At 45.7% G+C, this 15,341-nt stretch overlaps 1 protein-coding gene across 1 annotated transcript; it reads left to right on the plus strand.

Annotated features, from left to right (window-relative positions):
- The first annotated feature begins 3,992 nt into the window (after positions 1-3,992).
- aqp12 (aquaporin 12) lies at positions 3,993-14,781 on the plus strand. The gene is made up of 3 exons (XM_068041828.1): positions 3,993-4,632; positions 11,178-11,294; positions 13,841-14,781. Exons 1-3 carry the CDS (start codon positions 4,026-4,028, stop codon positions 14,020-14,022), a joined length of 906 nt encoding a protein of 301 aa, XP_067897929.1. The 5' UTR covers positions 3,993-4,025; the 3' UTR covers positions 14,023-14,781.
- The last annotated feature ends 560 nt before the right edge of the window (positions 14,782-15,341 follow it).

Consider the following 15,341-nt stretch of genomic DNA (forward strand, 5'->3'; position numbering starts at 1 on the left):
CTGTCCCACTGGTCAGACCCACCAGAGATGGTGGCACGGTGGTATACAGTCATGAGGGAGTTACCCTGGGAGTCCTCAACATTGACTCCGGACCCCATGAAGTCTCATGGCATCAGGTCAAACATGGGCAAGGTAACCTCCTCCTGATTACCACCGACTGCCCTCCATCAGCGGATGACTCAGTACTCCACCATGTTGAACACCACTTGGAGGAAGCACTGAGGGTGGCAAGGGCACAAAATGTACTCTGGGTGGGGGACATCAATGCCCATCACCAAGAGTGGCTTGGTAGCACCACTACTGACCGAGCTGGCCGAGTCCTAAAGACATAGCTGCTAGACTGGGTACGCGGCAGGTGGTGGGGGAACCAACACGAGGGAAAAACATACTTGACCTCGTCCTCACCAATCTGCCTGCAACAGATGCTTCTGTCCATGGCAGTATTGGTAGGAGTGACCACCGCACAGTACTTGTGGAGATGAAGTTCCGCCTTCACATTGAGGATACCGTCCGTCGTGTTGTGTGGCACTATCACCATGCTGAATGGGATAGATTTTGAACAGATCTAGAATGCAAAACTGGGCATCCATGAGGCGCTGTGGGCCATCAGCAGCAGCAGAGTTGTACTCAACCACAATCTGTGACCTCATGGCCCGGCATATCCCCCACTCTACCATTACCATCAAGCCAGGAGACCAACCCTGGTTCAATGAAGCGTGCAGGAGGGCATGCCAGGAACAGCACCAGGCATACTTCAAAATGAGGTGTCAACCTGGTAAAGCTACAACACAGGAATATCTGTGTTCCAAACTGCGTAAGCAGCATGCGATAGACAGAGCTAAGCGATCCCATAACCAATGGATCAGATTGAAGCTCTGCAGTCCTGCCACATCCAGCCGTGAATGGTGGTGGACAATTAAACAACTAACTGGAGGAAGTGGGTCCACAAATATGCCCATCCTCAACGATGGGGGAGCCCAGCACATCAGTGCGAAAGATAAGGCTGAAGCATTTGCAACAATCTTCAGCCAGAAGTGCCAAGTTGATGATCCATCTCAGCCTCCTCCTGAAGTTCCCAGCATCACAGATGCCAGACTTCAGCCAATTCGATTCACTCCGCGTGATATCAAGAAACGACTGAAGGCACTGAATACTGCGAAAGCTATGGGCCCTGACAATATTCCAGCAATAGTACTGAAGACCTGTGCTCCAGAACTTGCTGCGCCCTAGCCAAGCTGTTCCAGTACAGCTACAATACTGGCATCTACCCTGCAATGTGGAAAATTGCCCAGGTCTGTCCTGAACACAAAAAGCAGGAAAGATCCAACCCGGCCAATTACCGCCCCATCAGCCTACTCTCAATCATCAGTAAAGTGATGGAATGTGTCATCAACAGTGCCATCAAGCGGCACTTACTTAGCAATAACCTGCTCAATGACGCTCAGTTTGGGTTCCGCCAGGGCAACTCAGCTCCTGACCTCATTACAGTCTTGGTTCAAACATGGACAAAAGAGCTGAACTCAAGAGGTGAGGTGAGAGTGACTGCCCTTGACATCAAGGCAGCATTTGACCGAGTATGGCATTAAGGAGCCCTAGCAAAACTGAGGTCAATGGGAAAGAGGGGGAAAACCTTCCGCTGGCTGGAGTCATACCTAGCACAGAGGAAGATGGTTGTGGTTGTTGGAGGTCAATCATCTGAGCTCCAGGACATCACTGCAGGAGTTCCTCAGGGTAGTGTCCTGGGCCCAACCATCTTCAGCTGCTTCATCAATGACCTTCCTTCAATCATAAGGTCAGAAGTGGGGATGATCGCTGATGATTGCACAATGTTCAGCACCATTCATGACTCCTCAGATACTGAAGCAGTCCGTGTAGAAACGCAGCAAGAGCTGGACAATATCCAGGCTTGGGCTAATTAGTGGCAAGTAACATTCACGCCACACAAGTGCCAGGCAATGACCATCCCCAGCAAGAGAGAATCTGACCATCTCCCCTTGACATTCAACAGCATTACCATCGCTGAATCCCCCACTATCAACATCCTAGGGGCTACTATTGACCAGAAACTGAACTGGAATAGCCATATAAATACCGTGTCTACAAGAGCAGGTCAGAGGCTTGGAACCCTGAGGCGAGTAACTCACCTCCTGACTCCCCAAAGCCTGTCCACCATGTACAAGGCACAAGTCAGGAGTGTGATGGAATACTCTCCACTTGCCTGGATGGGTGCAGCTCCAACAACACACAAGTTCGACACCATCCATGACAAAGCAGCCCACTTGATTAGCACCCCATCTACTAACATTCACTCCCTTCACCACCGATGCACAGTGGCAGCAGTGTGTACCATCTACAAGATGCACTGCAGCAATGCACCAAGGCTCCTCAGACAGCACCTTCCAAACCCGCGACCTCTACCAACTAGAAGGACAAGGGCAGCAAATACATGGGAACACCAGCACGTGCAAGTTTCCCTCAAAGTCTCACAACCTCCTGACTTGGAACTATATCGCTGTTCCTTCATTGTCGCTGGGTCAAAATCCTGGAACTCTCTTCCTAACAGCACTGTGGGTGTACCTACCCCACATGGACTGCAGTGGTTCAAGAAGGCAGCTCGCCACCACCTTCTCAAGGGCAATTAGGGATGGGCAATAAATGCTGGCCTAGCCAGTTGACGCCCACATCCCATGAATGAATAAAAAAAAACCTACCTCAATATCTCCTTAAATAAAAACAGAAATTGCTGTAAAAAATTGTCAGGTCAGGCAGCATCTATGGAGAGAGAAATTGAGTTAAGATTTCAGGTTAATTACTTTTCATCAAAACTGGGAAAAGTTGGTGAAATGTTTAAGGCAAGTACAGAGGCAGAAAAAGAGGGATAGAGTGACAGGCAGGAGAGATTAAAAGTCAAATGGGATGATGGTGAAAGTTGCTGGTAATGGGACAAGTGAAGAAACAAAAGATGGGTCTAGAGAAGGTGTAAATGGCAATAGCAGAATCATCAACAGCAGCTGTCTGAAAAAAAAAATGGAAGGGGTGGTTATGATCTTGTTATTGCTTCCATTGTCCTTCATTGGAACTGTATAGGCCGAGGTCAGAGAGGTCAGAATGGGAGTGGGGCAGAGAATTAAAATGAGTGGTCACCAGAAGGGGCCACGATTGTGGACTGAACTGCAAAGCTGAAAATCTGAAAATGAAACAGAAAATGCTGGAAATACTTAGCAGGTCAGGCAACATCTGTGGAGAGAGAAACTGAATTAATGTTTCAGGTTGGAAGAATGTCGGAGGCCGAGGTCGGAGAGGGCAGAGTGGGAGTGGGAGTTGGGCGATCGCTTTGCAGTTCAGTCCACAAGCGTGGCCCCTTCTGGTGACCTGTCATTTTAATTCTCTGCCCCACTCCCACTCTGCCCTCTCCGTCCTCGGCCTCCTACATTCTTCCAACCAGAAACATTAATTCAGTTTCTCTCTCCACAGATGTTGCCTGACCTGTTAAGTATTTCCAGCATTTTCTGTTTTAATTTCAGATTTCCAGCATCTGCAGTATTTTGCTTTTATATTAGTCCTTCCTTGCAAGGCTCAGTGTCTAGTTTTGTTAGATCATGCTTCTGTGAAGCGCCTTGGGACATCAAAAGTGCTGTGTAAGTTGTAACAAGTTGTTCTGTCGCGCACTGTTGCTCCCTTTCTCAGTCCCCTGGTGTTACACCTACTGTTGCCCCGTTAATGTCCTGGAGCTGTTGGGTTGTGTTCAATCAATTTGATAAGTTCGTATATGAAGGACATCATTTTGAGCAGAAAAACAACTTTGGCAAAAAACCCCTCTTACACTTGCAGTGAGGTGCATTTGTTCTTATTCAGGGCCAGGTGTAAACACCCAGTTGATAATTGACCAGCTCGCCTGGTTCTGCTTTGTACACGTGTATTTATTCGTACTGTCCTTGAGTTATGTTGAATGTACACATCACTAATCTGTTTTTGAAAAGTGACAAGGTGTTTGGAGCCACACAGAATCAGGTCTTGAGCAAATTATGGCTGGGCTTAATGTCTCCTTTGGGTATTTCTTTGCTGTCGTGGCTTTCTGTGAGCTGATCAGGAGGATTTCCAAAAAACTTTTGCCACTTCAGATCTATTCCACCTTCCTAGTGGAGCTGCTGTCCTGCATCCAGCTTGGTGCCTGCTGGTTTGAGCTCAGGATGTTGGCGGTTATTGGACCGTGGGGAGGTGGGTTTGGAATGGATGTAGTTATGACACTGCTGCTTCTCCTTTACTTGATTCACGAAGCCACATTTGATGGAGCTGAGGCCAATCCGCTGGTCACTGCTCAGGAAGTGCTCCGCTCCAACTCTCCTGTGCTGGCCAGCACTCTGAAGATCTTGGCCCAGTTTGGGGGGACACAGCTGGCCAAGACAGTTGCAAACCTATACTGGTCGTGGGAGCTGACAGAGTTCCACCTTATCCAGAACATGATGGCGAGAGACTGTAGCTCAGCCATCCAGACATCAGTCAGCCAAGGAGCCTTTGTAGAAGCAGCTTGCGCCTTCCTTTTCCATCTTGTTGTGATGAAGTTTGAGGCAGCAACCTTTGGATACAGGATCCTATCCAAAGCTCTAACCATCACTGCCCTGGTGTATGTAGGTGAGTCTGCATTCCACAGTTCATAGAGAGAGTTTCTGAAAGCAACATACGTGTATAATATATGATCTCCTATCGAATTGGTCAGAGAGTCGGGGTGGGGGTGGTTGGGGTGAGGAAGGGTCGGGAAGATGTAGCAATGGAGTGTATTTCTGTACATCCCATCATGCTGCGATGTGTGGAAATTGTTGTTCTTTGTAGGAGGCCTGCAATCCCATGGTGGGAGGGGCAGTGGGAGTGCTAGGGGAGAGATGAGAGAGACCCAAGATGGTAGGAGTGGGAGAGGGCTGGTCCCGGTGGACTTTTTTTTCCAATAAAATTTAGGCGAATGGGAAGAGGGATTTGAAACCACGGGTGTAGGTGGGGAGTGGGGCCCGTGATACCGGTGGAAGGAGTACGGTGATTTGTGTCTGGGGGAAATGGGTGTAGGTGGGCGTGGGGGAAAAGTAGGCCATGAACCTACCTGATGGGCCAGGAAAGAGTTGAACAGTGAAGTTGTGCCTGCTCCCTGCCATCTTGTCCAACCCTACGACCATTCCCAGAGCTACTGAGATGTAGGATTTCCTCACCCTTCCCTCCCAGCTTTTGCTAATCCATGAGCTAATCTACCTCAGACTTGGTATAAGTAGTTTATTATCTGACAGTGTAACCCAGCTTAAAAAAAAAGGCACAAGTTGAAGGTTGAGTATTAATATTCAAGGCACTAATTTCACTTTCACAGAAAAATGGACAGAATTTGCAGAACTGCTGCAAAACTGTAATGAAAACAAAACTTGGCTCAGTCAGTCAGTCGCCAGAAATCAGTGGTGCTAATAATAAAATATGGTGTTTACATGGCATAACACCCCAGGTGTTGTAAAACAATATCTGCATGGTATCACACTCCGTAACTGCACAGGAGATCTGGCACACGCCTGTGCCCATCACACCTTCGACTCAGACTTGAAATTAACCCGATTGACTCGAATTTCATATTGATCAAATTGTACAGGTAGGGAATGCGCCAATCAAAAGCAGGCCGATTGAAAACTACTAATCAGCAATTGGCAGTTACCAGAAATTACAAATAATAAAAGGAGACCAATTAAATCACTCTATACTTTCTTGTTTGGTTGTCATCTTGTTTTCTCGACCAGGTAGAGGATTTACTACCAGAAATGGGGTTTGTAACATCATAGGAACACAAAAATTACAACATTTACAAGGAAGTGATTAAACCCCGCCAGTACAGGAGCGTCTATGGGAGTTTAAAGTGTCTTTTAATATCATTCTTTGCCAGAAGCTGTCACATCTCTGAGAAATGTTAGTCGTGAGTTCTGGAGCTTCCCAGAATTATCAACATCACTTTAAAAATGAGTTCTTAGGATGTGAGCGATACGAGCAATCGAATCCAATGGTATGTACGTTCCATTTATAATTGCTGAGGGCATTAAGTGTGTTCCACATTAGTGAATCAATTAGGTTTTTACAACAGTCCAGCAGTTTTGATGGTCATTATCGGTGCTCACATCACAAATGACCAGATGATTTGAAACTGAATTTACAATTTGCCATGGTGTGATCTGAAGTCATGTTCTGTGGGTTGCTTGTCCACTGCCATAACCAGTAGGCTACCATACCCTGGACAGATGTGGCATTACAGGATGCTGCATTTCTCAATATGCAGTTGTAGCTACAACTCCTAGAATTTTTTTGATTAAGAAAGATTGGCCGTTCATAGTTGTTAGACTAATACCTCAGATCGATCTTTAAAATATTTAACTTGTATTTTGGTTCAGCGTTCTCCTTGAATTCACTTCACAAAATTGTCCTTTTCAGGAAGTTTTATTGGAGTCACAAATTCAACAGTGAAACTCGCCGTAAGGTCCTGTAAGCAAGTTATCTTCAATGGCCCACAAAGAGCAAATCATGCATACCAAATCTAGGAGATACCACCAGTCTGCTAACCTGAACCACTACCAAATGCATCTTCTCCTCCCTTCCCCTGTCAGCATTCTGAAGGGATCTTTCCCTCCGTGACAACCTGGTGCACTCCTCCATTACCCCCCCCCCCCACCTCGTCCCCTTCCCATGGCACCTTCCCCTGCAATCGCGGGAGGTGTAATACCTGCCCATTTGCCTCCTCTCTCCTCACTATCCCAGGTCCCAAATACTCCTTTCAGGTGAAGCAGCGATTTACTTGTACTTCTTTCAATGTAGTACACTGTATTCGCTGCTCACAATGTGGTCTCCTCTACATTGGGGAGAACAAACGCAGACTGGGTGACCGCTTTGCGGAACACCTATGCTCAGTCCGTAAGCAGGACCCCGAGCTTCCGGTTGCTTGCCATTTCAACACTCCCCCCTGCTCTCATGCTCACATCTCTATCCTGGGCTTGCTGCAGTGTTCCAGTGAACATCAACAGAAGCTCGAGGAACAGCTTCTCATTTATCGATTAGGCACACTGCAGCCTGCTGGACTGAACATTGAGTTCAATAATTTCGGAGCATGAAGGGCCCACCATTTTACTTTCATTTTTAGTTATTTTTTTCTTTTTCCTTTTTTAAGTTTTTTTCTGTGTTTATTTTATTTTATTTCATCTTAGTTTGTTCAGTTTGCTTACCCACTGTTTTTTTTCATGTTTGTACTTGCGACTGTTAAATATTCAGTCCGTTAACACCCTATCTGTACTAATGCTTTGTCTTTCAACACACCATTAACATGCTGTTTGCCTTTGCTCCATGACCTTCTGGTCAGCTCTTCTGTGACCTTGTCCTATGTACATCTTTTCCTTTGTTATCTCTTGCCCCACCCCCGCTTTACTTGCTTATAACCTTATACATTTCTAATATTTTCCAGTTCTGATGAAGGGTCACTGACCCGAAACGTTAACTCTGCTTCTCTCTCCACAGATGCTGCCAGACCTGCTGAGTATTTCCAGCATTTCTTAATTTTATTTCAGATTTCCAGCATCTGCAGTATTTTGCTTTTACTGAACCAATCCATGTTGCATGCCTGCTTCCGAGGCTGTACTCACTGGAGATGTTCAAAGTCATCAGGTGTACGTGACCACTGACACATCTACCCATTCCATGACTTTTTTTTAAATTCGTGCATGGGAAGTGGGCATTGCTGACTAGGCCAGTATTCCATCACACTCCGGACTTGTGCCTTGTAGATGGTGGACAGGCTTTGGGGAGTCAGGAGGTGAGTTACTCGCCGCAGGATTCCTAGCCTCTCACCTGCTCTTATCGCCATTGTATTTATATGGCTACTCCAGTTCAGTTTCTGGTCAATGGTAACCCCCCAGGCTGTTGATAGTACCAAAGGAATTTGCAAGAATTCCATTTAATGGGCAAATATATATCTTACCTACAGGCCAAATAATGAGCTGGATTCCCAACTAGCGAAAAACATACACCATATCTACAGTTCAGTTCACAGCAATAAGGAAAATCTAAAAAAAAACCAATGTAGCATTATTCAAGTTTTCAGAGAGGTTCTGAATAAAAGTGCTGAATGTCTTTTGATTTATAAAAGTAGAACCTTTTCGTAACAATAAGCGCTATTGCAAAAATATTAACAGGAAGGATTTAAATTATTTTAATATTTTGTTCAATCCATAATTCTTGGTCTTTTCTGTAAAAAGAAATGAAATTCCCATTTGATGTCCGATGCATAAGTGGGAAAAATGAAATATTTTGGTCTCTAATATATTAACTTCTTTCCGTCTTGTTATGGTATTTGTGGGCTTGAAACCAGGCTCACTTAAAGAAATATCATCTGATGCATATCAGTACAGGAAATAGAAAATGAGATGGACATTAACCCCTGTTAATAGGCAGGAGAGGGTCTCGGGGGCTGAGGTTGGGGTGCGATTAAAAACAAATCCGAAATGCAACCTCCCAATCCATTTTTATGAGGTGTCTGAGTGCCCCGCCCTCACTTCATTATAATATTTAACTCAGATGCAGGGCTCCAGAAACCCGGCAGTGAAATGGAGACGGGAGTTGTTGGCTGCAGAAGCTAACTGCTTTTCAGAGCACTTCTTGTGGGCCGAGACAAGCAGGAGTGCTCCTCCCAGCTTCTCGGACAAACCTTTAAACCTCCCTCGGCCCCCCTCTCCCCTGACCCTGCCAATCACGATCTCTCCTCGCTGCCGCAATCGGCCAACCCTCACCCCCTCCCCCAAACCTCGATCCCGCACCTCCCTTCAACCCGCAATATTTTCAGATTTCCAGGGACCATCCCCAAGGCTTTTCTGCCACTAGCTTTCCCGCCTGGCAGCCAACCAGCTGGTCAATTGGAATAATAAATGATAATGACAGTCCCCGGGGATTTTTGGGTTCACTCCCCCCCCCGCCCCCAAACCCCGCTACCAGACTCCCCTCACAGCCTCCCTGTCTGCCTGGAAATATCAAGGCCAATGCATCAATATGCTGCTGAGTGAAACAAAATGGTGGTTTCAATATGCTAGTACTGTTAAAGTTAGTACCATGAACATTGTTCTGTGCGGATGCATACCTTACTTTAAAGCTGATGTGAAATTCAAAGGGTGCAAGTAGATATCCTGAGCAGCCTTTGTGTTTCATGTCCAGTGGATGTCTAACAGCCTGAGGAAGTGAGAAGAGATGTATATTTGATTTTCTATGATACTGGATGAATTTCAATGGCATTGTATTGTCTCCGTCTGTCCACTTTACAGTAAATCAGAACTTCTGCGGAGGTACAGAGAGCAAGGCAGGAGGAGCCATGGAAATTAGGAATAAATCCTCAAGTAATGTTTAGGGAAAGTTGTTTCAGGGCCAGTGTTACTGTTAGTTTGAACACATGTGACTGTTTGCTATTTTCTACATTATGAGAAGGAATAGTGAAGTTCTATTTATTACCATCAGTCTGATGTTTGTCTTTGCTGCTATTTGCTGATTTCTTTCTTTCTAATCGTTTGCTTGGTAGTTCTTAGCCTAAGCCATGGTCTGATAGAATGATTATTCCGCAGCCTTCCCAAGTGAAGGAGATCATGCGTGATGTATCACATATCCACCCTATCACTAAGACTGCTTATTTCCCCCTCTGTAACATTGCCTGACTTCACCCTTGCCTCAGCTCAGCTGCTGCTGAAATCTTCATCCATGCCTTTTTTGCCTCTAGATTTGGCTATTCCAGGCCATCTCCCTAATCCTTCCCTATCTCTGTAATCTCCTGCAGCCTTACATCTCCCTGAGATCTCAGTGCTCCACCAATTCTTGTTTCTTGAACATCCCAGCTTTTAATCACTCTGCCATTGGTGGCAGTGCCTTTCAACCGCCTAGGTCCCAAGCTCTGGAATTCCTTCCTAATCCTCTCTGCCTCTCTTTTTTTCCTCCATTAAGACACTCCTTAAAGCCTACCTCTTTCACCAAGCTTTTGATCATCTGACCTAATATCTCCTTCTGTGATTCAGTGTCAAATTTTGTTTGATAATGCTTCTGAAGCACTATGGGGCATTTTCCTGCATTAAAGGTGCTATATAAATGCAAGTTGTTGTGATACATCCAATAACCTGAATGGAGTGTGGAGCACCTCGTCATTCACTGCAATTAACCAGATATTGAGCAGATAAAGACACATTCTAGTTGTAATGAGAAAGGGCTTGGCTACAGAAATGTTCTTTGGTGTTACCACAAGGAAACGACCGGAGGTGAAAGTCCAGATATACAACCAGTTTCTTTCCCCCAGTGAGATTTTCATTTATGTAACTGGAGTTAGTGAGGAGAACACTTATTTATCGACCAGTGATGAGTAAAAGAAACACAATTTCTTTTCCAGAAAGCAATTAAAAAGCAATTAAACTTCACAGTCTTCAAGCAAGAACTCTTAGAAACATCTTTCCACATTATTTTGGTGAGGATTTACTTCTTTTCCCCCTTCCATATAACAGTACATCCTCCAACTCACCCTGGATTAAACCTGATGAAATCTGCTCCGATATGATGAATACAGAAATAGTTAGTACGTCCATCACGATAGGTAAAAATCTATTCTGTGAATAATTTGAGACATGATGTGTGATAAGTGTAGCAAGCTTCAGAGGAACAGGTGACTTTGGACATCCGATTCTCAGAGCTCTCCGTCACTGGGGTTTCCCTCGCACCATATCTGGGATTGGTGTAAACTAATAAAAATTGATTGCTATGACCAGTTACCAACACCATTGTCAGCATATCATATATCTCCCAGTTTGTTAGAAGGTGAGCTTATGGATCTTGGTCTTCTCTTGTCTTGCAATTCCTATGTTTTTATGAATGTTGCCCACCCCCAATATTAGTTTGTCTTTTCCTTTTTGCAGATGCTGCTGGTTCTGCTACGTGTTTCCATAATTTCTGCTTTTATTTCAGGTTTTCTGTGCTTCAAGTATCCCTTTATTTCTGTCAAAAAGTATCAATCAGAGTAAGTGGTTATGGTGTGAGGGATATGCTCTGGTTTATTAACTTGCAATGTTGGCCATGTGTTGCAATGGATTTCAAGAAAGGAGTTGAACTTATAGCTGTGTCTAGTGTCTAATATGTTGCTTTGATCTCCTCTGCAGCTGGTCCATACACCACAGCTCTGTTTAACCCAGCACTTGCATTCTCAGCCACGTTCCAATGCTCCGGAAACACATTGTCAGAATACATGGTAGTTTACTGGCTCAGTCCATTCATTGGTGAGTAACAGCAATTCCCCCTTGCTTATTCATGAAGGCTGAGGGGCTCAGTACTCAAATTCAGCCTATCAGCACTCTGGTCAATTCATCAGGACTGTTGGTTTGTTTTATGGTGACTTTAACATTGTTTCATTGTATGTCGCTCATGTGACTGCATGTTTCTGTTGAGACTGACTGTCTGTCTCTGTGTTGAGCATCTCTGACTTTATTCCTGTATCACTGTGTGCAGCAGGGGAAATGCACCTGTAACTGAATCACTGATTTGTAACTAATACTTCAGACTGCCACTTTGTGGTCTTCTGTATAATTGAATCATTTTATATGTGATAGTCACTCTATTTGTGTTACTAGAGAAATGATCCAAAGAAGATGGTTTGATAAGGAACAAAATCCAGACAGGGGTCAATAACTCGGGATATGAAGGAAAGAAGGGGAATGAACATATCTTCCCAAGTGCAATTCACCAACTGAGAAATGGGGACTTCTTAGAAAACTCTGCAGAGGCAGTTTTAAAAATACAATCCTTTCTGCTGGCTACTTTAGACTGAACCACACTCACCAGGTTGATCTTTGATCTGTGTTGTGTGAGCTGATCACAGTTGGTATAATGGGAATAACATTCCAATTGGCCTCAGTGCCTTTGGTTAGGGAGGGGAAAACTGGTCAGAGATCATACTCCTGATCACCAGCCAGTGTCAACAGTGGAAGTGAGTGAGAGTGTGTGTGTGTGTGTGTGTCCGTCCGGGTGAGTGAGAGTCTGTCCATGCGACTGAGTGAGTGTCCGTGTGAGTGATTGAGTGTGAGTGTTGGTCCGTGTGAGTGAATGTTCCCCTGTGTATGTGTCTGTGATCCCTTGAGTGAGTGAGTGTGTTTGTATCTGTATCCCCGTGTGTGTCTATGTCTGTGTCCCTGTGTGTGTGTCCCTGCGTGTGTGTCTGTGTCCCCCTGCGTGTGTGTGTCTGTGTCCCTGTGTGCGTGTGTCTGTGTCCCTGTGTGTGTGTGTGTGTGTCTGTGTCCGTATGTGTGTGTCTGTGTGTCTGTGTCCTCGTGTGTGTGTCCCTGTGTCTGTGTCTGTGTCCTCGTGTGTGTGTGTGTGTGTGTGTGTGTGTGTGTGTCTGTGTCCGTATGTGTGTCTGTGTGTCTGTGTCCTCGTGCATGTGTGTCTGTCTCCCCATGTGTGTGTCTGTGTGTGTCTGTGTCCCTGTGTGCGTGTGTCTGTGTTCTCGTGTGTGTGTGTCCCTGTGTCCCTGTGTGTGTGTATGTGTCTGTGTCCCCGTATGCGTGTGTCTGTGTCCCCGTATGCGTGTGTCTGTGTCCCCGTGTGCGTGTGTCTGTGTCCTCGTGTGTGTGTGTGTCTGTGTCCGTATGTGTGTCTGTGTGTCTGTGTCCTCGTGCATGTGTGTCTGTCTCCCCATGTGTGTGTCTGTGTGTCTGTGTGTCTCTGTGTGCGTGTGTCTGTGTTCTCGTGTGTGTGTGTCCCTGTGTGTGTATGTGTCTGTGTCCCCGTGTGCGTGTGTCTGTGTCCTCGTGTGTGTCTGTGTCCTCGTGTGTGTGTGTGTCCCTGTGTGTGTGTGTGTCCCTGTGTGTGTGTATGTGTCTGTGTCCCCGTGTGTGTGTGTCTGTGTCCCTGTCTGTGTGTCTGTGTCCCCGTGTGCGTGTGTCTGTGTCCTCGTGTGTGTGTGTCCCTGTGTGTGTGTATGTGTCTGTGTCCCCGTGTGTGTGTGTCTGTGTTCCCGTGTGCGTGTGTCTGTGTCCCCGTGTGTGTGTCCCTGTGTCCCCGTGTGCGTGTGTCTGTGTCCCCATGTGCGTGTGTCTGTGTCCCTGTGTGTGTGTGTGTCTGTGTCCCCGTGTGTGTGTGTCTGTGTCCCCGTGTGTGTGTCCCTGTGTGTGTGTGTGTATGTGTCTGTGTCCCCGTGTGTGTGTCCCTGTGTGTGTGTGTCTGTGTCCCCATGTCTGTGTCCCTGTGTGTGTGTATGTGTCTGTGTCCCCGTGTGTGTGTGTGTCTGTGTCCCCGTGTGCATGTGTCTGTGTCCGTGTGTGTGTGTGTGTGTCTGTATCCCTGTGTGTGTGTGTGTGTGTGTGTGTCCCCATGTGTGTGTGTGTGTGTGTGTCCCCATGTGTTTGTCCGTCTGTGTCTGTGTGTCTGTGTCCCCATGTGTGTGTGTGTGTGTCCCTGTGCCCCCGTGTGTGTGTCTGTTATCCCATGTGTGTGTGTCTGTGTTTTCGTGCGTGTCTGTGTCCGTGTGTTCCCTTGTGTGTGTGTGTCTGTGTCCCCGTATGTGTGTGTGTGTCCCCGTGTGTGTGTCCCCTTGTGTGTGTGTGTGTGTGTCTGTGTCCCCGTGGGAAATCCTGATTCACAAGGAAAATGCAACATTTCGATAATTGAGATTGTTGGACTTGCAGTGAATAATGCATATGTCGAGTTGTCACAGACAGTTGATCTGCTTGCCAGGCTCTTTATGGTTATCAATGAAGTTGATAGCTGCCAATTGTACTCATGATGCCATTGTTAATACTGTAACTGATACCAGTCCCCTCTGTTGCAGCAACAATTCTGGCTGTCTTTTTGTTCAATGGAAACATTCCTCTCCTTTTCTGCAAGAATCTCCTCTATACACAAAGGACAAAATATAAAATTCCCAAAGGGAAATCGGCACTGGATCAGGAAGAGAACAAGGCAGACAACAGGCAAGGAAAGGAGTCTTCTGGAAGAGGGACTCGAAGATGATCACTGGCACAGAAAAAGACAAGAGAGATCTGAGAGGTTTGATTTGAGGAGTCTGTGTGTAAACTGTATGTTTTATTTAGTGTAGTGACCTGGATTGCACTACCTGAAAGGGTAGTGGAAACAGATTCAATAGTGGTTTTCAAAAGGGAATTGGATAAATACTTGAAAAGGAAAAAAAATTACAGGCCAAAGGAAAAAGGCAGGGGAGTGGAGCTAATTGGAAAGCTCGTTCAAAGAGCCAGCACAGACACGAGGGGCTGAATGGCCTCCTTCTGTGCTGTAAGATTCTATGATTGTTATATTAAGTGAGAGGTATTTTAAAATCCTGTACTGAAGCTCATTCTAGTGTACACACACTCATTGTATACATTCTGTACATTCTCATTATGTATATATCATCTGGATATCTCACCTTGTATACAATATAATATTTAAATCCATCTAACATCCCCTCGCAACAATTACTTTTATTTCAGATTTAATAACAGGGGCTATACTTCAATACATTGTGGTTTATGTGAAAGAGAGTAAATACTAACAGTGCAAACTGGAGACTCCATTATTCCCTGTTCACATGCTAAGAGGATGTGACTGGGAGCATTGATGTGGTGTAATGTGATGCTGATGGAGGTGTCCCAATCTCTCCAAATGACTGTTACTTGGTTACCTGGTTACCTCATATCACTCTGTCAAAGTCAATGCGCACACACTGATGTCAAAACAAACTTTTGGGGTAAGAATAAAAGAATTTTAAAATAATTTGTGTCAACATTATTCTCTAGATGGCTTTTAAAGAGATCCATGGCTGGTCTACTTTTGTAGCACTGTTTTGGCCAGCACAGACACGATGGGCCAAATGGCTTCCTGCATAGAAATTTTCTACATTTGTGGAATAAGACAGACAGACTGACTGGGGAAAGTTCACCTTCTCCAGGAGATGGGACAGTCTCGGGTGATCTGTGGGATGGAGTCTGATCTCTGTCATGCTTTAAACAGGAAGGGAGGGGTAAGGGAGGGGTAAGGGCTGGGGTTGGGGAGGCCAAAGGACTCCTTGCAGGGCTGAGGGGAGGACACTTGCTCTTCTTGGCCCACCGGATTCTGGCCATTCTGCAACTCTCACTGTGGTTCTGCTGTCGAGGTGGGCACTTAGACATCCTGAATCCAGTATTTAAAATGCCAACATGGCACCAGTGACATCATTAGGACACAACGTTTTGATGTAATGTAGGATTCTGCATGGTTGGAATTTAATGTAAGAGATAAGAAACCCCAATCACAGATCAAACTCAATTTGAGAGATGGGACACTCCGATCACACA

This window comes from Heterodontus francisci, chromosome 11, assembly GCF_036365525.1.
Source record: "Heterodontus francisci isolate sHetFra1 chromosome 11, sHetFra1.hap1, whole genome shotgun sequence".
Lineage (NCBI taxonomy): Eukaryota > Metazoa > Chordata > Chondrichthyes > Heterodontiformes > Heterodontidae > Heterodontus > Heterodontus francisci.

Coding starts and splice junctions, on each gene's coding strand:
- aqp12 (XM_068041828.1), top strand. CDS start 4,026: ATGGCTGGGCTTAATGTCTCCTTTGGGTATTTCTTTGCTGTCGTGGCT. Junction 4,633..11,177: donor CACTGCCCTGGTGTATGTAG/GTGAGTCTGCAT, acceptor TCTCCTCTGCAG/CTGGTCCATACACCACAGCT. Junction 11,295..13,840: donor CTGGCTCAGTCCATTCATTG/GTGAGTAACAGC, acceptor CCTCTGTTGCAG/CAACAATTCTGGCTGTCTTT.